At 36.3% G+C, this 20,046-nt stretch overlaps 3 protein-coding genes across 7 annotated transcripts; all 3 read right to left on the bottom strand.

Annotated features, from left to right (window-relative positions):
• Nucleotides 1-4,597: 4,597 nt before the first annotated feature.
• LOC141596450 (uncharacterized) lies at nt 4,598-6,519 on the bottom strand. The gene is made up of 3 exons (XM_074416621.1): nt 6,310-6,519; nt 5,621-5,941; nt 4,598-5,153 (listed from the first exon to the last, which is right to left on the bottom strand). Exons 1-3 carry the CDS (start codon nt 6,313-6,315, stop codon nt 4,728-4,730), a joined length of 753 nt encoding a protein of 250 aa, XP_074272722.1. The 5' UTR covers nt 6,316-6,519; the 3' UTR covers nt 4,598-4,727.
• A 2,665-nt stretch (nt 6,520-9,184) lies between these two features.
• On the bottom strand, nt 9,185-13,110 carry LOC141596446 (F-box/LRR-repeat protein At3g26922-like). Of its 5 annotated transcripts, none has more exons than XM_074416614.1 (6): nt 12,985-13,110; nt 12,805-12,900; nt 12,328-12,443; nt 10,786-11,776; nt 9,839-10,000; nt 9,185-9,754 (listed from the first exon to the last, which is right to left on the bottom strand). In XM_074416614.1, the coding sequence occupies exons 4-6, from the start codon at nt 11,740-11,742 to the stop codon at nt 9,485-9,487; spliced, it is 1,389 nt and encodes a 462-aa protein (XP_074272715.1). In that variant the 5' UTR covers nt 11,743-11,776; nt 12,328-12,443; nt 12,805-12,900; nt 12,985-13,110; the 3' UTR covers nt 9,185-9,484. The 5 variants fall into 5 exon arrangements, with proteins under 5 accessions (XP_074272715.1, XP_074272714.1, XP_074272718.1 ...); XM_074416613.1 differs by having other exon boundaries at nt 12,328-12,424; XM_074416617.1 differs by lacking the exon at nt 12,328-12,443.
• Nucleotides 13,111-14,737: 1,627 nt separating this feature from the next.
• Nucleotides 14,738-18,410, bottom strand: LOC141596449 (F-box/FBD/LRR-repeat protein At5g56420-like). The gene is made up of 5 exons (XM_074416620.1): nt 18,358-18,410; nt 17,908-17,957; nt 16,550-17,509; nt 15,424-15,585; nt 14,738-15,341 (listed from the first exon to the last, which is right to left on the bottom strand). Exons 3-5 carry the CDS (start codon nt 17,480-17,482, stop codon nt 15,072-15,074), a joined length of 1,365 nt encoding a protein of 454 aa, XP_074272721.1. The 5' UTR covers nt 17,483-17,509; nt 17,908-17,957; nt 18,358-18,410; the 3' UTR covers nt 14,738-15,071.
• Nucleotides 18,411-20,046: the final 1,636 nt, after the last annotated feature.

Raw genomic sequence — 20,046 nt, 5'->3', positions numbered from 1 at the left:
CTTCTTGAATTTGTGCCTTGAAGGTGTTTGTTGAATTGCCTCAACGAGAGAAAAACTGTTTTGAGTGCTTTTGTTGGTCTTTTTGGTACTCTTGCTTGCTAGGAATCATGGTTTTCGGTAAGAGGAAAGCTCAAGGGGAGGGAAGTAACCCCAAGGTGTTTAACGGGAATGAGGGTCTTAGTGCGGAACAAAAGAAAATCTTTGCAAAACTTGAAAAAGAAAACCCCACCCCCATCACCAAATTCCTTCACCGGGACACTCTTCAAGAACTAGGATTAGAGGAACTCACTTTTCAACTCTTGAGTCGGGTAGGATTAGAGCAATACATGGACCTTTGTGATGACACCTACCGCTCTTTTACCTATGAATTCTTGTCCACCATCTCCAAAACGGGGGAGGGAGTGAATGAGAGAGTGAATTTCCGTCTTCATAAAGTGTGGCATTCAATTTCTTTTGATGAAGTAAGAGAGATTTTGAGAATCACAAGACCACCCTCCCCGGTCAACCCACCCAAGGGCAAGCTTAATGAGGTGTGGTGTCACCTCACGGGAAGGGATGCCCAAGATCACAATGACAAACTCTCCGCCATAACCAACCCCGCCATCCGCATTTTGACTAGATGTTTGGCTTGTTGGTTCTTCTCCATGGGGGAGCCAACGAAGGTGAGTGATGCCGTGAGGGAGTGCATTTGGGCTATGCTCCCGGAAGGGAGTGGTGTGCCGGATTGGGCTCGGCTTTTTGTTGATTCTTGCTTAAAACATAAGAAGAGGAGGAGAGGTAATATCAATGGTGGGGGTCTCATCACCCTTTTTGTGGAGAAATTTGTGGGTTCAACGTCGGATGATCAACTCCCCGTTTGGGGAAATCATTTTTATAATGCTCATGGACTTGAGGAGACACATATGATCCAAGTCCTTGATAAACAAAATTTTCGATGTAATTGGTTGGGAGAGGGAAAAATCCCCTACATGGTTCTACCAAAGAACGGTCCTATTCCTCATGGCACCCATGCCATTCATTTCTTTTGCCCGCCCGACACGCCGGAACAAAGGGAGGAACAAAGGAGGGAACAAAGGAGAAGGGTCGAACCACCCCCGGTTGTCCACGTTGATAGTGACGAAGAGAGGGAGATTCGGAACATAGAGCGTGACCCGCCCATACAAGACACACCAATGTTTGAGGCGGGAACAAGCTCTACTCCACCAATCGCCCCATGGCAACAACAAATGTTTAATTACTTCACGGAGACCCGGGGAACTTTGGAGGCAATTAGTGGGAGAGTTGATAGCTCTTATGCGTGGCAACAACAACAAACGTCACGACTTGAGAGTTTGGATCAATGGAGGGTTGCTAGTATGGAGCATCAAAAGTTGAGCGCGGAGGCCGAAAGAGCCCAAATGAAGATGCTCCAAGACATGGCTAAGAGGCAAGATGAGGCTTATGCTTGGCAACAACAACAAGCCAAGTACATGGAAGAACAACAAGCCATGTGGAAGGCCCAAAATGAATGGAGAGAACAAGCATCTCAACAATTCGCGGTGCAAAATGAGCGGCACCACCAATATGTTGAAGACTCTTATGAAGATGCTCAAGCTCATGAGGATTCTTTTGGGCTTATCCGGGGCCTTTTCGGCATGACCCTCCATCCAAATGACCCCACCTACCAACCAACCATCTCCGAGACTCAAGTTGAGGAGTCCTATGAAAGGGCCAAGAGAGTGAAGCAAGCAAGAGGAAGAAGAAGAAGAGATCAAGGGACAAATGAGCAAGGGGAAGGCTCGGGTCCCTCCAACTACCAACCTTGAGAGGATGAGGGTACTCCTCCACATTGAGGACAATGTGGAATCTAAGTGTGGGGGAGTAAGATGATTGAAATTGTAATATATGTACATTTCTTTCCATTGAATGTGTGTTAAAAAAAAAAAAAAAAAAAAATGACAATCCCGGCTAGGTGAAAACCCACAAGGGTGGGCACCTAGGCAAGATAGGGAAAGGTGGCCGAGGACGGAATGAAAACCCGAAAGGGCATTCCGGGCAAAATGAAGAATCGAGTTGCGAGCCACCAATGAGAGGTAAGGAAAAAGCTAAGGTGAAAACCCGAAAGGGCACCTTAGGCAAAATGAGGGATTGTCACCAAAAAAATTGAAAAATTGAAAATTGTAACACCAAAAAGATGGAGGGATAAGAAGGGAGTGATAAGGAGGGTCTTGGAAGGAGGCTAGATTAGGACTTAATTTCTTTTTGTATCACAAAATTTGCTTCAAATTGGTGGTTTTTTCCGATTGGCTACTTGAGTTGTTGATTCTTAAGGGTGTTTGGCCAACCAAGTAGCATGATCTTGCATTTTTATGGAGTGATAAGGGGGTGTCATAAGTAGTGGTGAGTTGTGATTGTTAGGAGGACGAGAGGTCACTTTGCTATTGCCTTGGGATAAGGCAAGAGTGACCATTACTACCTTGGTGATATAAGAAGGGTGGAATTGATTGATGAGTCGGAGTTGGTGGTGTGTCGTGTCTTGTTTGAGGGAGAAATAAGGAGGGTGAGTGAGTGAAGAGTGTGTGCAAAAACTTTGAGTCATGTCTTTTCTTTTTAATTGGTGGTTGTGTTTTGAGGGAGGTATAAGAAGGAAGAGGAAAGGGAAGAGAGATCATTCCCTCCCACACCCTCTTGTAGACTTTACGGTTGCTTGCTCCGGATTTTGCTCGGGACTAGCAAAAGTCTAAGTGTGGGGGAGTTTGATAGCATTGTTTTGTGTCGGTCTAAGAGGGTGATTTTATCACCCTCGTGTCTTTTAATATGGGTCTTTTAGTATGCTTTTCCTAACACTTGGCATAGGGGTTGATGTGGTTGAACTTGTGTAATTCACCTCGGTTGAACGATTGATCCTCATGAACGGAACCCGAGAGGCATAGAGCACCCTTCAAAGGTTAAGACAAGCACAAGAAGCTCCCATGTAGCCTAGAAGCCAGCTTGAAGAAGTAGGGGTGGAACTTGGAAGAAAAGAAGGAAGTAAGTTGAAGAATTTGAAGCAAGAACTCCCGAGATGGTGCGCAGCCTGCGCAGTGAAAGTGCGCAGCCTGCGCAGGTTGCGCAGCCTGCGCCTACGTCAGAGGTGCCTGCGCATTTTGGTTTTAAACACGGGCTTAAGGAAACATTCCGTGTTTTTGGGCTTGCTTTGAGGCTTTTAACCTAGGAAGGAGTGCACCCATATATATACCCCTCATGTTTGAAGACCTAATTATCACCTAAGCATTGAATAATCTCTAGAAAATTGTAGTAAGCAAGAACAATTTATTTGGCATTCAAGTTGTAATCTTTCTTTGTTTTTGGGTTGTAAGCAAACTATGGAAGGCTAGTTCTTCCCTTACTTGATGTAATTTGATCAAAGTACCCAACTTTGGTAATTGTAAGACTCTTAAACCTCTCTTTATTTATCTAAAGTTCCTTCCTTGTGCTTAATTTCTTTTGTTGAGTAATTGAATGTTTGGGTTGGCCATCCTTGCATGTTATTTACTTGACTAGTGCAAATCCTAATGAAATGGTTTAATTTAGTTGGGATTGTTGAAGCAAATTTGTTGTTAGTTGATTTGGTTTAAAGGATTCTTACAACAAATAGGAAAGTTCTTGTCTTTTGCTCATTTGTATGGTTTAATCTCATGAGGAATTGATCCTAGCTTCATCTTTTGGTAAATTCTTAATGCTCATGCTTAGTCTCTTTTCATGGTTTAATGATTTGTTGCTTAAGCTTGAAGGGTATGTGTGGATGGTTTAATTTGCATGTATCAACATCTTGAGATGATAGTATTGGGTAGAAAATTGTAAGAGAGAAATAAAAGAGTCAAGCTTTGTCATTGTTGGGTTACTAAGAGAGAGTTACATCAAGTATTCCCCCTTTATATTGAATCTTGCATACTAGTTGTTTGTAGAATTGTCTCAATAGGAAGATATTCAAGTTCTACCCATATTTCCATGTTTGTTTCTCGAAACCAATCTTTTTCCATCTATGTTTTCCACTAGTTGATCCTTGTTAATAGCCATTGTTTGTGATTATTTTCTTTTGTTAAGTTTAAATTGTCATTAGGTTCTTAATTAGTAAGTAGAGACCTACTTAATTGTCAATAGTTTACATTTCAAGTCTTTAGTCTTAACCCCTTCTCTTGGGTTCGACCCTTTACTTCCGCTTTACTATTGTTTTTATTGAAAGTTAGTAGAGTCAAAGTTTAGGCTATAAATTGTTAATTTGGTAGTTAATTCTAGTATATTAGCGACCTAGTCTTTTGCTTACCAAGAATCAACAAGTATTCTGCATAATATAAGCAAATGAGACACTACTATTTAATCCATATGGTCTCTTATGTAATTTAACTCGTCACAGGTAATATGAAGATTTTTTTGTTTTTGTTTTAAGGTTATATAGCAAACTATTTATCCTTTTAGCACTCATGTGAAACTAAATATCACCAATGGGTCTAGGTCATCGATCTGAGGGTAAGCCGATACTTCAAATAACGGCTTAAGACGTAGGTAAAATTTCTAAAGAAAACAAAACAGAACTTTACAAATACCAAAGCCGCTATTTGAAGTTACCAGCTTAAAGTTTGTGATGGATATATCCGTTACAAGACAGACTTACTGGTATGATAATTATGAAAATAGTTGCTTGGTAGATTATACTTGACAATTGACAAATTACTTTTTTCTTTTGTCTACTTAAATTAAGAAACTAATTAGCAAAGTTCACATCGATTGACCACCAAAATAGAATGGCAAGAAATCTGGGATGGTAGTCTTTCTATACTTGCCTGTTTTGTCGGTTTTTGTTCAGGTTGATAGATAGTACTCATAGTAGGCATCAAATTCCGAGGTGTAGAAGCTACATTAACTTGGCTAGCATTCTCCAATGGAATTTTAGCTCCACTACCTATTTGATCATACCTCGTTCTAATTCCTCCTCCATAAGCGTCCTCATGTATTGGCGGTCGATGCTGGCCACAATTAACAAAAAGGTCCCTGATCCATGGCTCCTTACCATAGTTACGTGGTGTGTCGTTTTGGGGTGTTTGCCTCTCTTCTCTTGCCCTTGAAAATGCAACTGTGTAACCCTCAGCCTGTGAAGGATCAGTATTCCATTGACCATAGTGTGGAATGCTTGCCTGAAACAAAAAGTCAGATTAGTAAGCATATATGATCTTGGCATCTTTGATGAATCCATGCAGTCTTCAAAAGAAGAAAGGGCAAGAATCGCAGCCAACAAAATTGGAAAATTATTAAATTTTCAGTAGGAAACGTAATAGGATTATTTATAATAGTTGGGCCTCAACCATCACCTTAAGGTTTTGGTTGAGATGGTTCATCTATCATGGTATCAGAGCCAGTGTGACCGAAGGTTTCGGTCACGGGTTCAAATCCTGGCAACCTCAAAACTCCTCAAAAACTCGAAGTGGAAACCCAGCACACGCTACGGGGGAGCCGGTGCACAACTAACCACTCTTCAAGCCCAACGGGCATTTGAGTGAGGGAGCGTAATAGGATGGAAAGCAATTGTTATGGGTTCCAACATTGTGGTTAGTCCTCATTTCTTACAAGCGGGTAAAAGAAACCATCTACAAAATACACTTACACCTTGATTTCCTTGACGAGCAGTAGTTCGAGGCTGAAGATTGGCTTTCGGATGGGCTGGTGCTTGAGCCACAGAAGAAGGCCTTTCTTGCCCTTCTCGGCTAGCTACAGTTGGACCACGGCCTACATCTCCATTCATCTGAGGCTCAAACCCTGACTGCAAATTCTTTGTTTTCTTTGAATTGTCAATATATTTCGTGTACTGAACCACTTCTCCTCCCTCCCAAGTACCAAACATAGGTACCTTGGCGAGACCCTTCTCAGGTCTAGGTTCCACATCTCCATCATCACATTCAGATGCACCCATTTTCGGGGCCCTGGCCTGCAGATATTGCCAAGCACAAGACTATCGTTATTGCAGATATGAAAAAATGTCAGAACTCTCTTCATAATCCCAACAAGCTTTCATAAACCAATTTTGATAGTCATGAACCCCTCATTTTGTCAATATGGGACAATCACGTGTGGGTAAACAACAGATGGGAGCTCTTAACAGGATGATTCAAGATGATAACGAACCTCCGATTCAATCATTAACAAGCATAAAAGACTTTATTATCATTTGTGATCAAAGAAAGGCTCCAAAAAAAAAAAAAAAAAAAAAAAAAAAAAAAAAAAAAAAAAAAAAAAACAGTACTTCAAACTGAGCAAAGCACTAAGCAGTCTATACGCAAAGATCGAGGAACTTACAGCCATACAGACTGCAGTGTTGGGAAACAAATCCTGGAAAAGCAAAGAATACAAGAACAAAACTTGGGATAGCAATGAATAATACACTAATTATAATTTTGTAACTTGTAAGACAGCTAAGGTCATTATGGACGGAGAGTAATTTTTTAAGCCAGCGAAAGTTATACTCCCTCTTATTCGCTATAATGTTCCCGTTTGTCTTTGACACGATACTATGCCGTGTCACGTGTCCGTGTCCGTTTTGGTGCTACCTAGCGTATATGTTAGAAATTGAAAAAACATAGGAATATAATGTAGAAATTCCTTATTATTATTATTATTATTATTATTATTATTATTGAGTAATGGAAGGATAAAATTACAGGTCGTGACAATAGGGGTCAAAAGGCACCAGCGCACAAATTTATTCTTACTCTATGAAGTTGTATTAAGATGACCATCACGACTCACGACCATAATTTATGATAAAAAATAAATATCGATCGTGCATTAACCGAACCCATTTTCAATAGTCTGATTGGATACCACTATTAGAACTGGATATAAAGCCCAAGATATGATCCGAAATAGATGAGACCGAAATTAGTCAATGAATTCGAACACACTCCAGAAAGCGCGCCAAGACTTGATTCAAAACGGCCATTTTCTACGTCTAGTAAGATAAGTACCAATACTTGATCACGGTTGCATTTCTATGTTCGTCAAGCAAAGATCACGGTTACATTTGCCGAGGCTCTACTGAATGATGATACTTGCTTAATCAATTCAAGCTCCTCAACGGTTGTTAGCTTACTCTTACCAAGAGTAATTACCAGTTTCTCCAGTACGACTGCGTTTCTCAGCAAAAATTCTATTACTTGTAGGCTTGTAGCTGACGTTTGCACCATTTTTCATAGCCATGATTCCCATGAATAGTTACCGTCTTAAGTAGTGGCAGCACACAAGTATATAACTCCGGCCAAAATAACTCACATTTACCCTGCCATACAAATACAAGGCTCAATGTTACAAGTCTATTAATGGGAGTAGGAGAACCAATTATACGAAATTCACTTACCGATTATTCTCCTGCGCATATTATGAGCTCTTCCGAGTTGATTGAACTTTTGATAAACATACAGATAACTTTGAGGCATCTTTCACGATTCCACTGTGGATGCAAAAACTATACGCTTCCATCTATTTTGTGGAAATATATTTTTCATTTAGTACACAATGCATTTGTTTGGCCTGTTGACACGCCTAAAAGTCGCTATTTAAGACGGTCAAATTAACAATTTATAAGCCACACTTAATACTAATTTAAACTAATTCTAAGACGAGTAAAGTAGTAAGAAGAGGATCGTACCCAAGAGAAGGCGGGTTTTGTATTCGGTTTTCAATTGTGTAAATAGAACAATTTCAATGATTAACAAAAAATTATGTAAATAAAAATGGAGGTTTTGGTTGGTTTTCAAAGACAAAACGAAATTCAAACAAAAGTGAACAACAAGCAAGCAAGAAATCAATTTATAAGATGGAAATTTATCAAGTTTAAGAGAGACTTAATCCGACTCAATAAAGTGAGCCACCTTAGTTGATAAAACCACTCAATCAATCTTTCTAATTAATATTATTGCCCTATTAGTGAGATTGAATCTCCAAATTCCCTTAATTAGAAGTCAACCACAAGGAAATCACACTTAGTAATTGACCCAACTTATTAGTTCCCCTAGTGGAAATCACACACATAGGGTAGATAATAAGAAGATGAAGCAAAGGAATCTAATAGGTGTAATTACTCACAATGAAATCACAATTAATGAGCAATTATAAATTAATCTCTCAATGTCAATTAAACCAAGAGGAAATCACATTCATTAGTCTAATAACAAGTTGTTGCAAGATGGGATTATAAGGAAATCACACTTAATAAAACCAACAACGTGTAAATTAAGGAACTTGGAAAGATTAAGTAACAAGGAAATCACACTTAATCACCATAATCAAACAAGGTTTCCAAAATTCAATACAATAAACATAAGAGATTAATAACAATAACACAAATTAAAGAAAGATTAGAGTGTCGAAGAGGAGATTAGTTCTCCACGCTAGATCTAAACCCAATTAAAAGATGAATAATTCTCCAAATTAGAAACTAATTCTTCAATAATGCCCAAAGATTCCTAAAACCTAATGGTGTTCAACTATTTATAGTCCTAAGATGCGAAAGATTAATGGGCTTTAAGTTAGAAGCAAACCCGTAACAAAAATTGCGGAAACCCAAATTTTTCGCACGGTGCAAGTTCCCTGCTGGACAACATTTTTTCCAAAGGTCATATCTCTATCGTTACTTGGGCAAATGAGGCGTGTGACCTACCGTTGGAAAGCTAAGAACATAAGCTTTCACCACCACTTGGCCTTGCATCAATACGAACTCTAGAACTCAAGATACACCCATTTGAAGTCGATCCTTATGCAAACGGCGCTTCAAATCTTCAATTGCTTCATCCTTTCACTTCTTCATGTTTTAGCTAGTCTTCCTTCTTGCTTGTAGATACTTTGTACCATGGTAGACTTCAAGACATGCCTTTACTTCCGATCATTACTCAAAACTCCATTACTAACCCGGCATTAAGAATATTGTAAATGTGACGTAAATCATGTGAAACCACGTCCCAATGCCGCTTTATTATGCATAAAATAAGCTAAATAGATAGTAGAAATACGAGCCTATCACCTGTCATCTAATTGACATGCAAAATTAAGTGCTCAAATTCAAAACCATGGATGCAGGAGCGGTATGGTCAGTACAGGTTTTCCTCGATACCAGCTTCCACTGAATATCATTACTCATTAATGGCAATGCTAATATTACTAGAGGCAAATCACAGGATAACCAAAGCAGTACCCTCCGACAGTGGCGGACTTTCAGCAAAATATATAAAGGGTAAGGTTTGAACCTGGAACTTCTTACATACAAAAGTTGCATAACTTCACAAAAGCAAGCAATACATGTTGCTCATACAATTATCATCATCATATATAATTATACATGAAAATCAACATGGCTGGAGGCTTCATCCTGGCCCTACAAAGCCTAAGATCTGCAACTAATTTCATATAACCCTTTGGAGAGTTCATTTTCCATGGAGGCCCCCGCTATCCTTATTCATACGCAGCCAATCTATATTCTTCAAGCAAAGATTACAGTTACATCTGCGGAGGCTCTTCTGAATGTTGATACTTGCTTAATCAAATCGAGCTCCTCGGCGGTTGTTAGCTTACTCTTCCCAAGAGTAATTACCAATTTATCCAGTACGACAGCGTTTCTCAGCAAAAATTCTATTACTTGGAGCTGACCTTTGCACCATTTCTCATAGCCATGATTCCCATGAATGGTGACCGTCTTAAGTAGTGGCAGCAAACAAGTATGAAACTTTGGGCAAGCTAACTCACATTTACCCTGCCATACATTAGATGCCAAGGTTCAATGTTACAAGTCTATTAATTGCAGTAGGAGAATACCAATTATAAGTAATTCACTTACCGGTGATTCTCCTGCGCATATTATGAGCTCTTCCAAGTTGATCGAACTTCCGATCAACATACAGATAACTTGAAGGCATCTTTCACGATCCCACTGTGGGTGCAAAACTATACGCTTCCATCTATTTTGTGGGAATTCCATTTTCTTGGTGGAAGTTATATGCTGAATAAGAAGACAACAAACATCCATCAACATACAGATATTTGCTGAATAAAGTTTGCAATAAACTAACAAGTGTAACAACACAACAAAGAGCGATTGGCGGAAAATACAAAATTCATAATTTCATATCACTGACGACAGGAGTTAGTCACCTAATTGACTTTTGTAAGCACTTAGTCTGAAACTCTGAATAGTGAGACTTTGAATTGCAGAAGAAAAAACCAAGCATTGTACACAACTTGATCTGATTGTGCATAACATTTGAGGAGTCTACATGTATGAAAAACTACACAAAAAGGAATTAAAATAACAGTAATGGTGATTAACGACCGAGGAAGCCCCCCTGCAAATAGTGGAATAGAGGGGTTTCAGATGAACACAATCTTGCCAAGTTGCCACTGTGTTTTCCAGTAGCCTTTAGATTGAAATACACACCTAGTTCAAATTACAGTAGCTTTAACGGTTAGCATTGACAAATGAATGTGCTCTATAGTTACTTTGCATTACACATTTACACTCTTCCCATGGAAAATCTGGTAAATAGATGATCCACAAATGAACCCCTTACCTTGGCAAACCAGATCAGCGCAAATCGAGGTTGTCTAGCATGACCTCATGAAGGTTAAAACATCAAATGTATATAATGAATGATGCTTTTCAATTGAGCGTTTTATACTATCTATGTGGTAAACAAAACAATATTCCATATTGTTTAGATGAAAGAAACGAAGCAAAATCCAATATATAAAACCACAACATATTTCGAACAAACGAGTAAGTTGTACCTTAAAAGCTTCACATGACAACGTAAAAACCTTAGCATTTTCAATTAGTCCAAACAATGAGTGAACCAGATAGTAAGAGCATCTCCGTGGCAAAATCTTGACATTCACTTCTTGAAGAGATATAAAATCAGTCGCGCGCAGGGGAACAAGAGGTGATGATTTTGAATATACAGCGATATCCATAATTTTCAGGCTGGGACAATTGAGGATACACCTGCAGCTGAACAGGTGAAGGTACAACTTACTAACACTTGGAGCATTGACATTCAAACTCAATAACCCTGGAGCATCAGAAACATCTATAAACAGTTCTTGTAGAGAAGGGCATCCACGTAATAATTTATCGTAAGCATTAGTAGTTCCACAAACCCGTGTAAGTGATAATTTTGTTAACGCTCCCATGTGGGGTTGAGATTGGTGCTCAAAATTATCGAGCGTACAGTGAGAGAGTGTAAGTACAGCAAGAGATTGACTGGTAAAAACACAATGAGGTGGGCATAAACCATCGTGAAGAGGATCACAATCAAAATAGAGATCTTTGACTTGTTTACTAATAGCAAACCTCAGCCACATTTGAACATCACCAATCATCTTTGCATCTACTAGCTCTACTTCGACATCTTTGATAGAAAGGTAAAAAGTATCAATGGTTGACCTTCGATAAAGCATCAGCACATTTCGGACAAAACGGGCAAAGCTCGAAAACATCGGATGATTGCTTAGTCGTTCATCATTAATCCTAGTCATTCTACCAGAGTATTCGCCAAAATCAAAATTAAGAGCAGGAACCAAAGTCCAGAGGTCTGCGAATCGCCGAAGTAACATTGCTCTAACAGCATCTAGAGTAGGCATTAATGTAAGTATATGCACAATCACTTCATCAGGCAAACCACTCAACCGATCCTGAATACCATCATTATTTTCACAACTTCTACACTTCTTGGACATTGATTCCATGGTTCTCAAACTTTAACTTTTATCCCAGCAATAACTGTAAAAAAAAAAAATATTAAAAAAAAAACTCAAATTTCATAGATAAACCCAAATCAAATTGTTAAAAGGGAATTAAATCAAATTTTAGAGAGGACCCAAATCAAATTGTTCAAGGGTGAACTATAACACTTGCAACAACAACAACATTACCCTAGTGCCTCAATGGCTCCCGCAAATTGCGGGGTAAGGGGTTGGATGCACGCAGCCTTACCCTTGTGTTAGCAACACAAAGAGGCTGTTTCCGAATGACCCAAGATGAAAATTGCGTCAAGAACTGCATTGAAGGACCGCTACTTCACAAAAGAAAGAAGGGCAACAACTTTAATGAGCCATTTTGATTTATTCCATTATAATCCATAACCAAACAGTAATGAGTTTTTGGCTCCATTGGAAATATGGAAATTGGTGAACTATAATACTTGATTAAGAACAAAATTAGATAACGGAATCACGAATACAGTGACTAAGAAATGCATTAGTTAAGGGTTAACAAATTGAATGAATGAAGAATTTCTGCAGACATGAATAACGGAGAAATGCAACAAATACCTGATTAGGAAGAGGGATTGTTTTGATAGGAGATATTATGATGAACAAATTAGCTTAATTTCTGAACTCCAGCAGTACATGCAAACCAGGGTTTCACCTGAAATCACTCCAGCAAACTAGCAAAGGATGAACTATAATACTTGATTACGAACAAAATTAGACAGTGAATCATGGTTAAGAACTTAAATTGTTAAAAGGACTTAAATCAAATTTAGAGAAAACCCAAATAAAATTGTTAAAAGGACTTAAATCAAATTTTAGAGAAAACCCAAATCAAATTGTTCAAAGGACTTAAATCAAATTTGAGAGAAAACCCAAATCAAATTGTTCAAAGGGTGAACTATAATACTTGTTTAAGAACAAAATAAGATAACGGAATGATGAATACAGTGATTAAGAAATGCATTAGTTAAGGGTTAACAAATTGAATGGATGAAGAATCTGCAGACATGAATAAAGGAGAAATTCAACAGATACCTGATTAAGAAGAGGGATTGTTTTGATGGGAGATATTATGATGAACAAATTAGCTAATTTCTGAATTCCAGCAGTGCATGCAAACCAAGGTTTCACCTGAAATTAGACAGTGAATCATGAATGCAGACATGCAGTGATGAAGTATTGATGACATGAATTGAGGAGAAATGCAACAAATACCTGATTGAATAGAGAGATTGTTTTGATGATAGAGATTATGATGAACAAATTTGTGAATAAAGTTTGGCGTGTGAATGTGAGTGATTGTACATTTGTACAAGGTGTTTCACCAAGTTTGTACTTGTGTCATTTTTTAACCCACCATTTTAGCGGTTGTTTGTCGTATTAAAAATATAACGGAAAATTCACGTGTTACCCTTGAACTTTAACATTTTGCATGTAGTATCCAACTTTTTAAGTTTGTGCACATGATATTCTTGAGATTTGATTTTAAAGCACAACGTGCCTTTTTTATCGTTGTTAAAATTTTCAAATGAGCATAAATCATAGACCATAAATCATAATTAACTAATTTTTTTTCCAGATTGATTACCTTTTCGAGATCTATAAATTGATAAAACGAAAATTGTCATTTGGAAATTTAAGATCGAAAATATGGTTGATTTGAGATTTTCGTTAAAAAAACCCTATAAAATGTCAGTCGGCAATTTTTTTTTCCTCAAATTGTAGATTATGACGAGATAATCATTTTAGGAAAAAAATTGGCCTATTCTGAATTCCGGTCTAGGAGTTATGAACAATTGCGTTTTTTTATAGCGACAAAAAGAGTATGTTGTGCATGCAAATTAAACATGGAGGGTATTATGTACACAAACTTAAAAAGTTGGGTATCAAGTACAAAATGGCAAAGTTCGAGGGTACCAGGTGAATTTTCCGAAAATATAATATTATAATTGATCCGTTTTTAGTGATAGATAGATATACCGTCTATAATGATATTTTGTGAAGATGTTTTTACGATTTACACCCAAAGGTCATTAAATTCTTGAGTAAGGATCCTCTAGTTTTTTTTTAAAAAAAAAATACAGGTCCATTATTTTTAAAGGGTCAAGATCTAATTCTAAATAGATCGGATGATTATAAATACATTTGAGTAGGTAGTATTTAGTAAATGAACGCAGAGGATTTAAATTGCAAATTTTTCGTTTGACTCTGTCTAAAACTTACGGTCAAATACATGTCACTTTTCATAGAAAAGGAGGAGTCTTTTCCTATTATCTAAGCGTGTTGTTTTTGTTTTATTTATAAAAGTGATAGCTATTTGATCCGTTTTAAGCTTAAGGTAGATAATGACCGACTCAAATGACAATTTGTGTATACCAATTCACATGTCAAGACTGACTAGAAAATAACTAATCAAAAGTTTTACAATATTTGGACAAGACGGCCTTCATAGTTTTTTTTGTGAAAACCAAATTAATTGATAGGGCGCCACTGGAACCTTGATGGTACTCAACCTCGGTAGATACCAGCCACCCTCCCACATGCACCACCACCTTGTTAAGTGGAATGACCGATGTTAACACTGCTACGATCAGATAGACTTCAAGTTTAATTAAGAAGGCGTTCTTTCGAATTTTCATGATATTGCCTACTAGATTAATACAGTATATTGATTAGTTGGTAAATTTGCATTCGTATCACTCACGAGTTGATACACCCAGAAAAACTAAGAGTCTGGCCGAGATTGTTACAGGAAAAATAAATTTTCATTTTAGATTTTTGCATAAGCCGAAATTAAAATGGTTTCAAGCAAAATATAATTTCCATTTAGCACACAATGCATTTGTTTGGCTTGTCATCAAATCGAAATACAAACTCAGGTGCTCCTTCGAAGCCATGGGTGCAGGTGCTGTGGTCATTACAGGTTTTCCTTAGTACCAGGTTCCATCAAATGTCATCACTCGTTAACGGCAATGCTAATATTACTAGAGGCAAATCACAGGATAACCAAAGCAGTACCTTTGGACAGTGGCGGACTTACAGCAAAATATATGAGGAGCGAGTTTTGAACCTGGAACTTCTTACCTACAAAATTTGCATAACTTCACAGCCACTAAAGCAAGCAATACCTGCTGCCCATACAAGTATCATCATCATATATATGAAAATCAAAATGGCCGGAGGCTTCATCCTGCCCTTAGTAAGCTTAAGATCCGCAACTAATTTCATAAACCCTTTGGAGCATTCATTTTTTTTCATTGAGGCCTCGATTTCCTAAGTCATATGCAGCCTTTCTACATTTTTCAAGTAAAGATCACAGTTGCATTCACGGAGGCTCTCCTGAATGTTGATACTTGCTTAACCAAATCAAACTTCTCAACCGCTGTTAATTTATTCTCCCCAAAGGTAATTACCAATTTCTCTAGTATGACTGCGTTTTTCAGCAAAAATTCTATTACTTGGAGCTGACCTTCACACCATTTTTCATAGCCATGATTCCCATGAATGGTGACCGTCCTAAGTAGTGGCAGCACACAAGTAGATAGCCCCGGGCTAAATAACTCACAATTACCCTGCCACACATTTGATAACAAGGCTCAATGCTACAAGTCTATTAATTGGAGTAGGAGAACCAATTATAGGAAACTCACTTACCGATGATTCTCCTGCGTATATTATGAGCTCTTCCAAGTTGATCGAACTTTTGATCAACATACAGATAACTTCGAGGCATCTTTCATGATTCCACTGCGGGTGCAAAACTATACGCTTCCATCTATTTTGTGGGAATTCCATTTTCTTTATGAAAGATATTCCCTGAATAAGAAGACGACAAATGTCCATCAACATTTATATGTTTGCTAAATAAATCTTGCAATAAACTAACAACATAACAAAGCGCGATTGGCGGAAACACAAAACTCATGTCACTGACCACAGGAGTTAGTCACCTAATTGACTTCCGTAAGCACTTGCTGAATAATGTGAGATTTGAATTGCAGTTTAAAAAAACCAATCAAGGAGTCTACAATCTACATGTATGAAAAACTCACAAATACTATCCTACAACCGGTTGTATAGTAGCATTATACAACCGCCTCAAAGTTATTGAGCTCTTACACAAAGATGTTGATCTATTTTACAAGTTATTGAGTTATTTTACGAAGTTATTGAGCTTAATAATTATTATGTTAATCTCAATAAATTTGGATCATAGCTCGATAATTTTGTTACTAGAGCTCGATAACTTTATAATAAAGCTCATCTACATTAAATGGGTTGTATGTACAACCAGTTGTATAATACATTCATTGTGAAAAACTAGGCAAAAAGGAATTTAAGTAACAATAATAATGATTAATGAAGTAATACAACAACAATAATAATACGCGGTGCCTCAAGGGCCCCTGCAAATAGTGGAATAGGGAGGGTTTAAGCTAGGCACAATCTTGCTACTGTGTTACCAGTAGCCTTTAGATTGAAATAGACGTAGTTTAAAGTACATTAACTGACGGGTCAGAATTACAACACAAATTGAAACATGAATGTGTTCTAGGAGTATAATTAATCTGCATTACACTCTTCCGGTGGAAACAAACTGGTAATGAAAGAGGGTTACTACGTGTTTTTCAGATTCGCGCATTGTTTGTTCCAGTCAAATGTATAAAAGTTCACGATCAGTATGGAATCAATATATGAATGATGCTTAATTAGCTTAAAGAAACAGATTAATCAAATGTATAGAAGTTCAGTAACTTTCGAACAAATAGGTAAATCATACCTTAAAAGCTACAGATGAGAATGAAATAAGCTCAGCATTTTGACTTAGGCTAAAATATGCATTAATTTCACCAGAATCGCAATCCCATGGTAAATCCTCGAAATTCACTTCTTGAAGAGATATGACACCAATCATGTTCAGTTTAACATCTGTTTCACATATTGCGATATCCAGAATTTTCAGGCTGGGACAATTAAGATTATAACTTCCATCAGACACGCGAAGATACAGCTTACGAACACTTGGAGAATTAATATTCAAACTCACCAACTCTAGACCAAAAGCGGTATTAATAAATAATTCTTGTAGACAAGGGCATCCAGATATCAACTGATTGAAAGCCTTATTACTTCCACCAACAAATAGAAGCGATAATTTTCTTAAATTTACCATTTGAGGTTGAGACTGATGCTCATAATGCTCGAGCGTACAGCAAAAGAGTGTAAGCGTAACAAGATATTGACTTGTGAAAACGCAACCAGGTGGATCGAAAAAATGAGCATTATAATGGAAATATAGATCTTTCACTTCTCTTTCAATAGCATATCTCAGCAACATTTGAACATCACCAATTATCTTCGTATCTGTCGACTTTTTATCCAAGTTGCAAATACAAAGGCGAAAACTATCAATGGTGGACCTTCTGTTAAGCAACAATGCATTTCGGACAAAGCACGTGAAACTCGAGTAAGACACATGAGTGCTGGGTGGTTTATCAGCTATTCTACAATAGTATCCATAATATTCAAAACTAAGAGCAGGAACCAAAGTCCAGAGATTTCGGAATGGCCGAAGTAACATTGTCCTGACAGCATCTAGAGTAGGCATTAATGAAAGTATATGCACAATCAATTCATCAGGCAAGCCACTCAACCGGTCCTCGATACCATCATTACTTTCACAACTTATACTCTTCTTGGACACGGATTCCATGGTTCTCAAGTTTTATCCTAATAACAGCTGTAAAACAAAAACTTAAATCAAATTTCCGAGAAAACCCATCTTAAATTGTTACGTTTGCTTTTGGCACAAAGACCAAATACGAAATAAATTGCACATGGTTTGTGTGAGACTCCACTAAATAACGCAACCTAAATACTCTTTCCGTCCCAATTCATGTCAGGGGTATTTTAATTCAAAGGTAAACAAATGATTTAGACGAAGGTAGCAATTGACTAACACTAAACACACATAAATGAAATACATAAATAATTAACCGGTACAAACATAATCAATGTTGAACAATAATAGTACTTGGTTAAGAACAAAATAAAAGAAGAGAATCATGAATATAGTGATTAAAGCATTAGTTAAAGCGAACAAAATGACATGAATTTGAGGAGAAATGCAACAAATACCTGATTGAGAAGAGGGATTGTTTTAAAGGGAGAGATTATGATGAACAAATCTACATAGTATAAAAGCCAAGTTTTTTCTTGGTTTTTGATTGGCTGTTGAGTTTCTAAATGTGGGCCCCGCCATATCTCCTATACCATTTAATTACCTTCTCTCCTCAAACCAATTTCTCTTATTTCTATCTTAATTGCTTATGTTAAAATGTCACAATTTACATAAATGTTGCAATTTACAATTTTACATACATTCAACGGGTTTAACATGTCAAATACCTTTAATATAATTTTAACAAAATACGGTTGTATAATATCTGATATTCAAATCTCCAAATATGGACTATTTATATTGTCACGGTATTGAACGCTTAATCACGCTCAATTATATATTCATGTATCTAATGATAGTGTCTACTATTAAGACCCGTGCATTTTTTGCACGGGAATAAAACTAGTTAGATAAATTGCTGAATTTTGAGCTCCGAATGCAGACAACTGTGGGTTTTGTGATCCTCCCAATTTACTCATCTCTTCATTTTTGTTTAGTCATTCGGTTCGGTTTCAGATTAGGTTAAATCGATCAAATCGGTACGATTTAACTCGAACTAACTTAATTTTGGGTTTTAGTTCGATTTCGATTGAGTTTATTTTGGTTAGTAATTTTAATCGGTTTTTTTTCTATCTTTAATTGGGTACGGTACAGACTGGGTCAATACCAATTCCATTGATTTTGAGGTTATAGTTTTCTTGAGATGAGAGTCAAGAAATTAACTTCAATTTAACTTATACTCTTCCATTTGAACGTAATTATTCATAATAATATCTATAATCTATAAATATTATTAAAAGGGTAAACCTTAAAAGTCACGACAATGCCACCTCGCATTACTAAATGCCACATCACATTACCAAAATTCCACGTCACCAATCCTCCATGTAGTATGACATGTTTAATTAAGAGAGTAATTCATGTTCGTATAATGATCCATTTAAAATGATACCTAAATTAAAAAAATATTTATATAAAAAATAAATTAGCATAACAAACATTAAATTTAGGTCTTTCTAATTTCTAGATAAATTAAAAAACAATTAAAAATCAAAATTCATACTAAATTTTAAATTTCGACGTTTATTGTTAGAGTATTTTAAGCAACAAATCAATATCACATAATACTTTTTGTTATTAATTATTGATTAATTTGAAAAATTTATTCGAGGGAAGAGGAACCATTTTGTGAATTAAAAGGGAGGTAAAAAAAATTATGATAACTACAAATTATAGTGATGCTGAGAGAAAACCAAAAAATCATCCTATTAAATAAAAGAAATTAAAAGTTAAATAAATAAGTAGATTAATAACCAAATTTATGAGAGGAAAATAAAGAGTTTGTATTAATTTATTTTTTGTGTTCAATTAATATTTTTTAAATTTTGCATTTTAATTTTTAAAAATAGAATAGGTTAAACCAAATAAAAATTTTCATCATGTACTCTAATTTTAAACTGTTTATGTGTGCAATTCCCTCTTAAGTCTTACTGCTATAAACTTGCTAAATTTCATTATATTAGATATATAGTATATAAATCTATAAATATAATCTATGCCTAATCAAAAAATAAATAAATATAATCTATAAATAAAAGGCAAGGTAAAGTATGTACCATCTTTTAGTTTCGTAAGATAACTCCCTAAACAACTCTCATGCAAAGTGGATTTTGTAAAAAAAAAAAAAATAGTAAAAAAAAATTAAAGCAAACCTTTTACATTTCATTTCTCCCTACTCTATATTTATTTCTATAATAAATAAAAAAGATGCTTAAAAGTCATAAAACATTTCTACATATTTATGAATATATTAAATTTGATAATAATTAAAAAAAAAAGACATCCAAAAGTCATAAAACGCATCCTTAACTGGCTATAAATATTTGGAAGGCAATATTTGTGAGCCAAAATTCAGGTCAATATTTTTTTTCCTTCATCACCAAGAGAATTGTATGTGTCAATAATCTTTCATATCATTGTATCAAGGTAAATGTATTAATGTTTTAAATTAATAATTTATTTAATTATTTTTAAGTTTCATTGGTTATGAATTACTCATCACACATTTATCCTTCACATATACGGAGTATGTTGTT

The sequence above is a fragment of the Silene latifolia genome, chromosome 8 (assembly GCF_048544455.1).
Source record: "Silene latifolia isolate original U9 population chromosome 8, ASM4854445v1, whole genome shotgun sequence".
Lineage (NCBI taxonomy): Eukaryota > Viridiplantae > Streptophyta > Magnoliopsida > Caryophyllales > Caryophyllaceae > Silene > Silene latifolia.
Note: the sequence above shows the minus strand (reverse complement) of the source record. Positions and strands in the feature narration are given on the sequence as shown.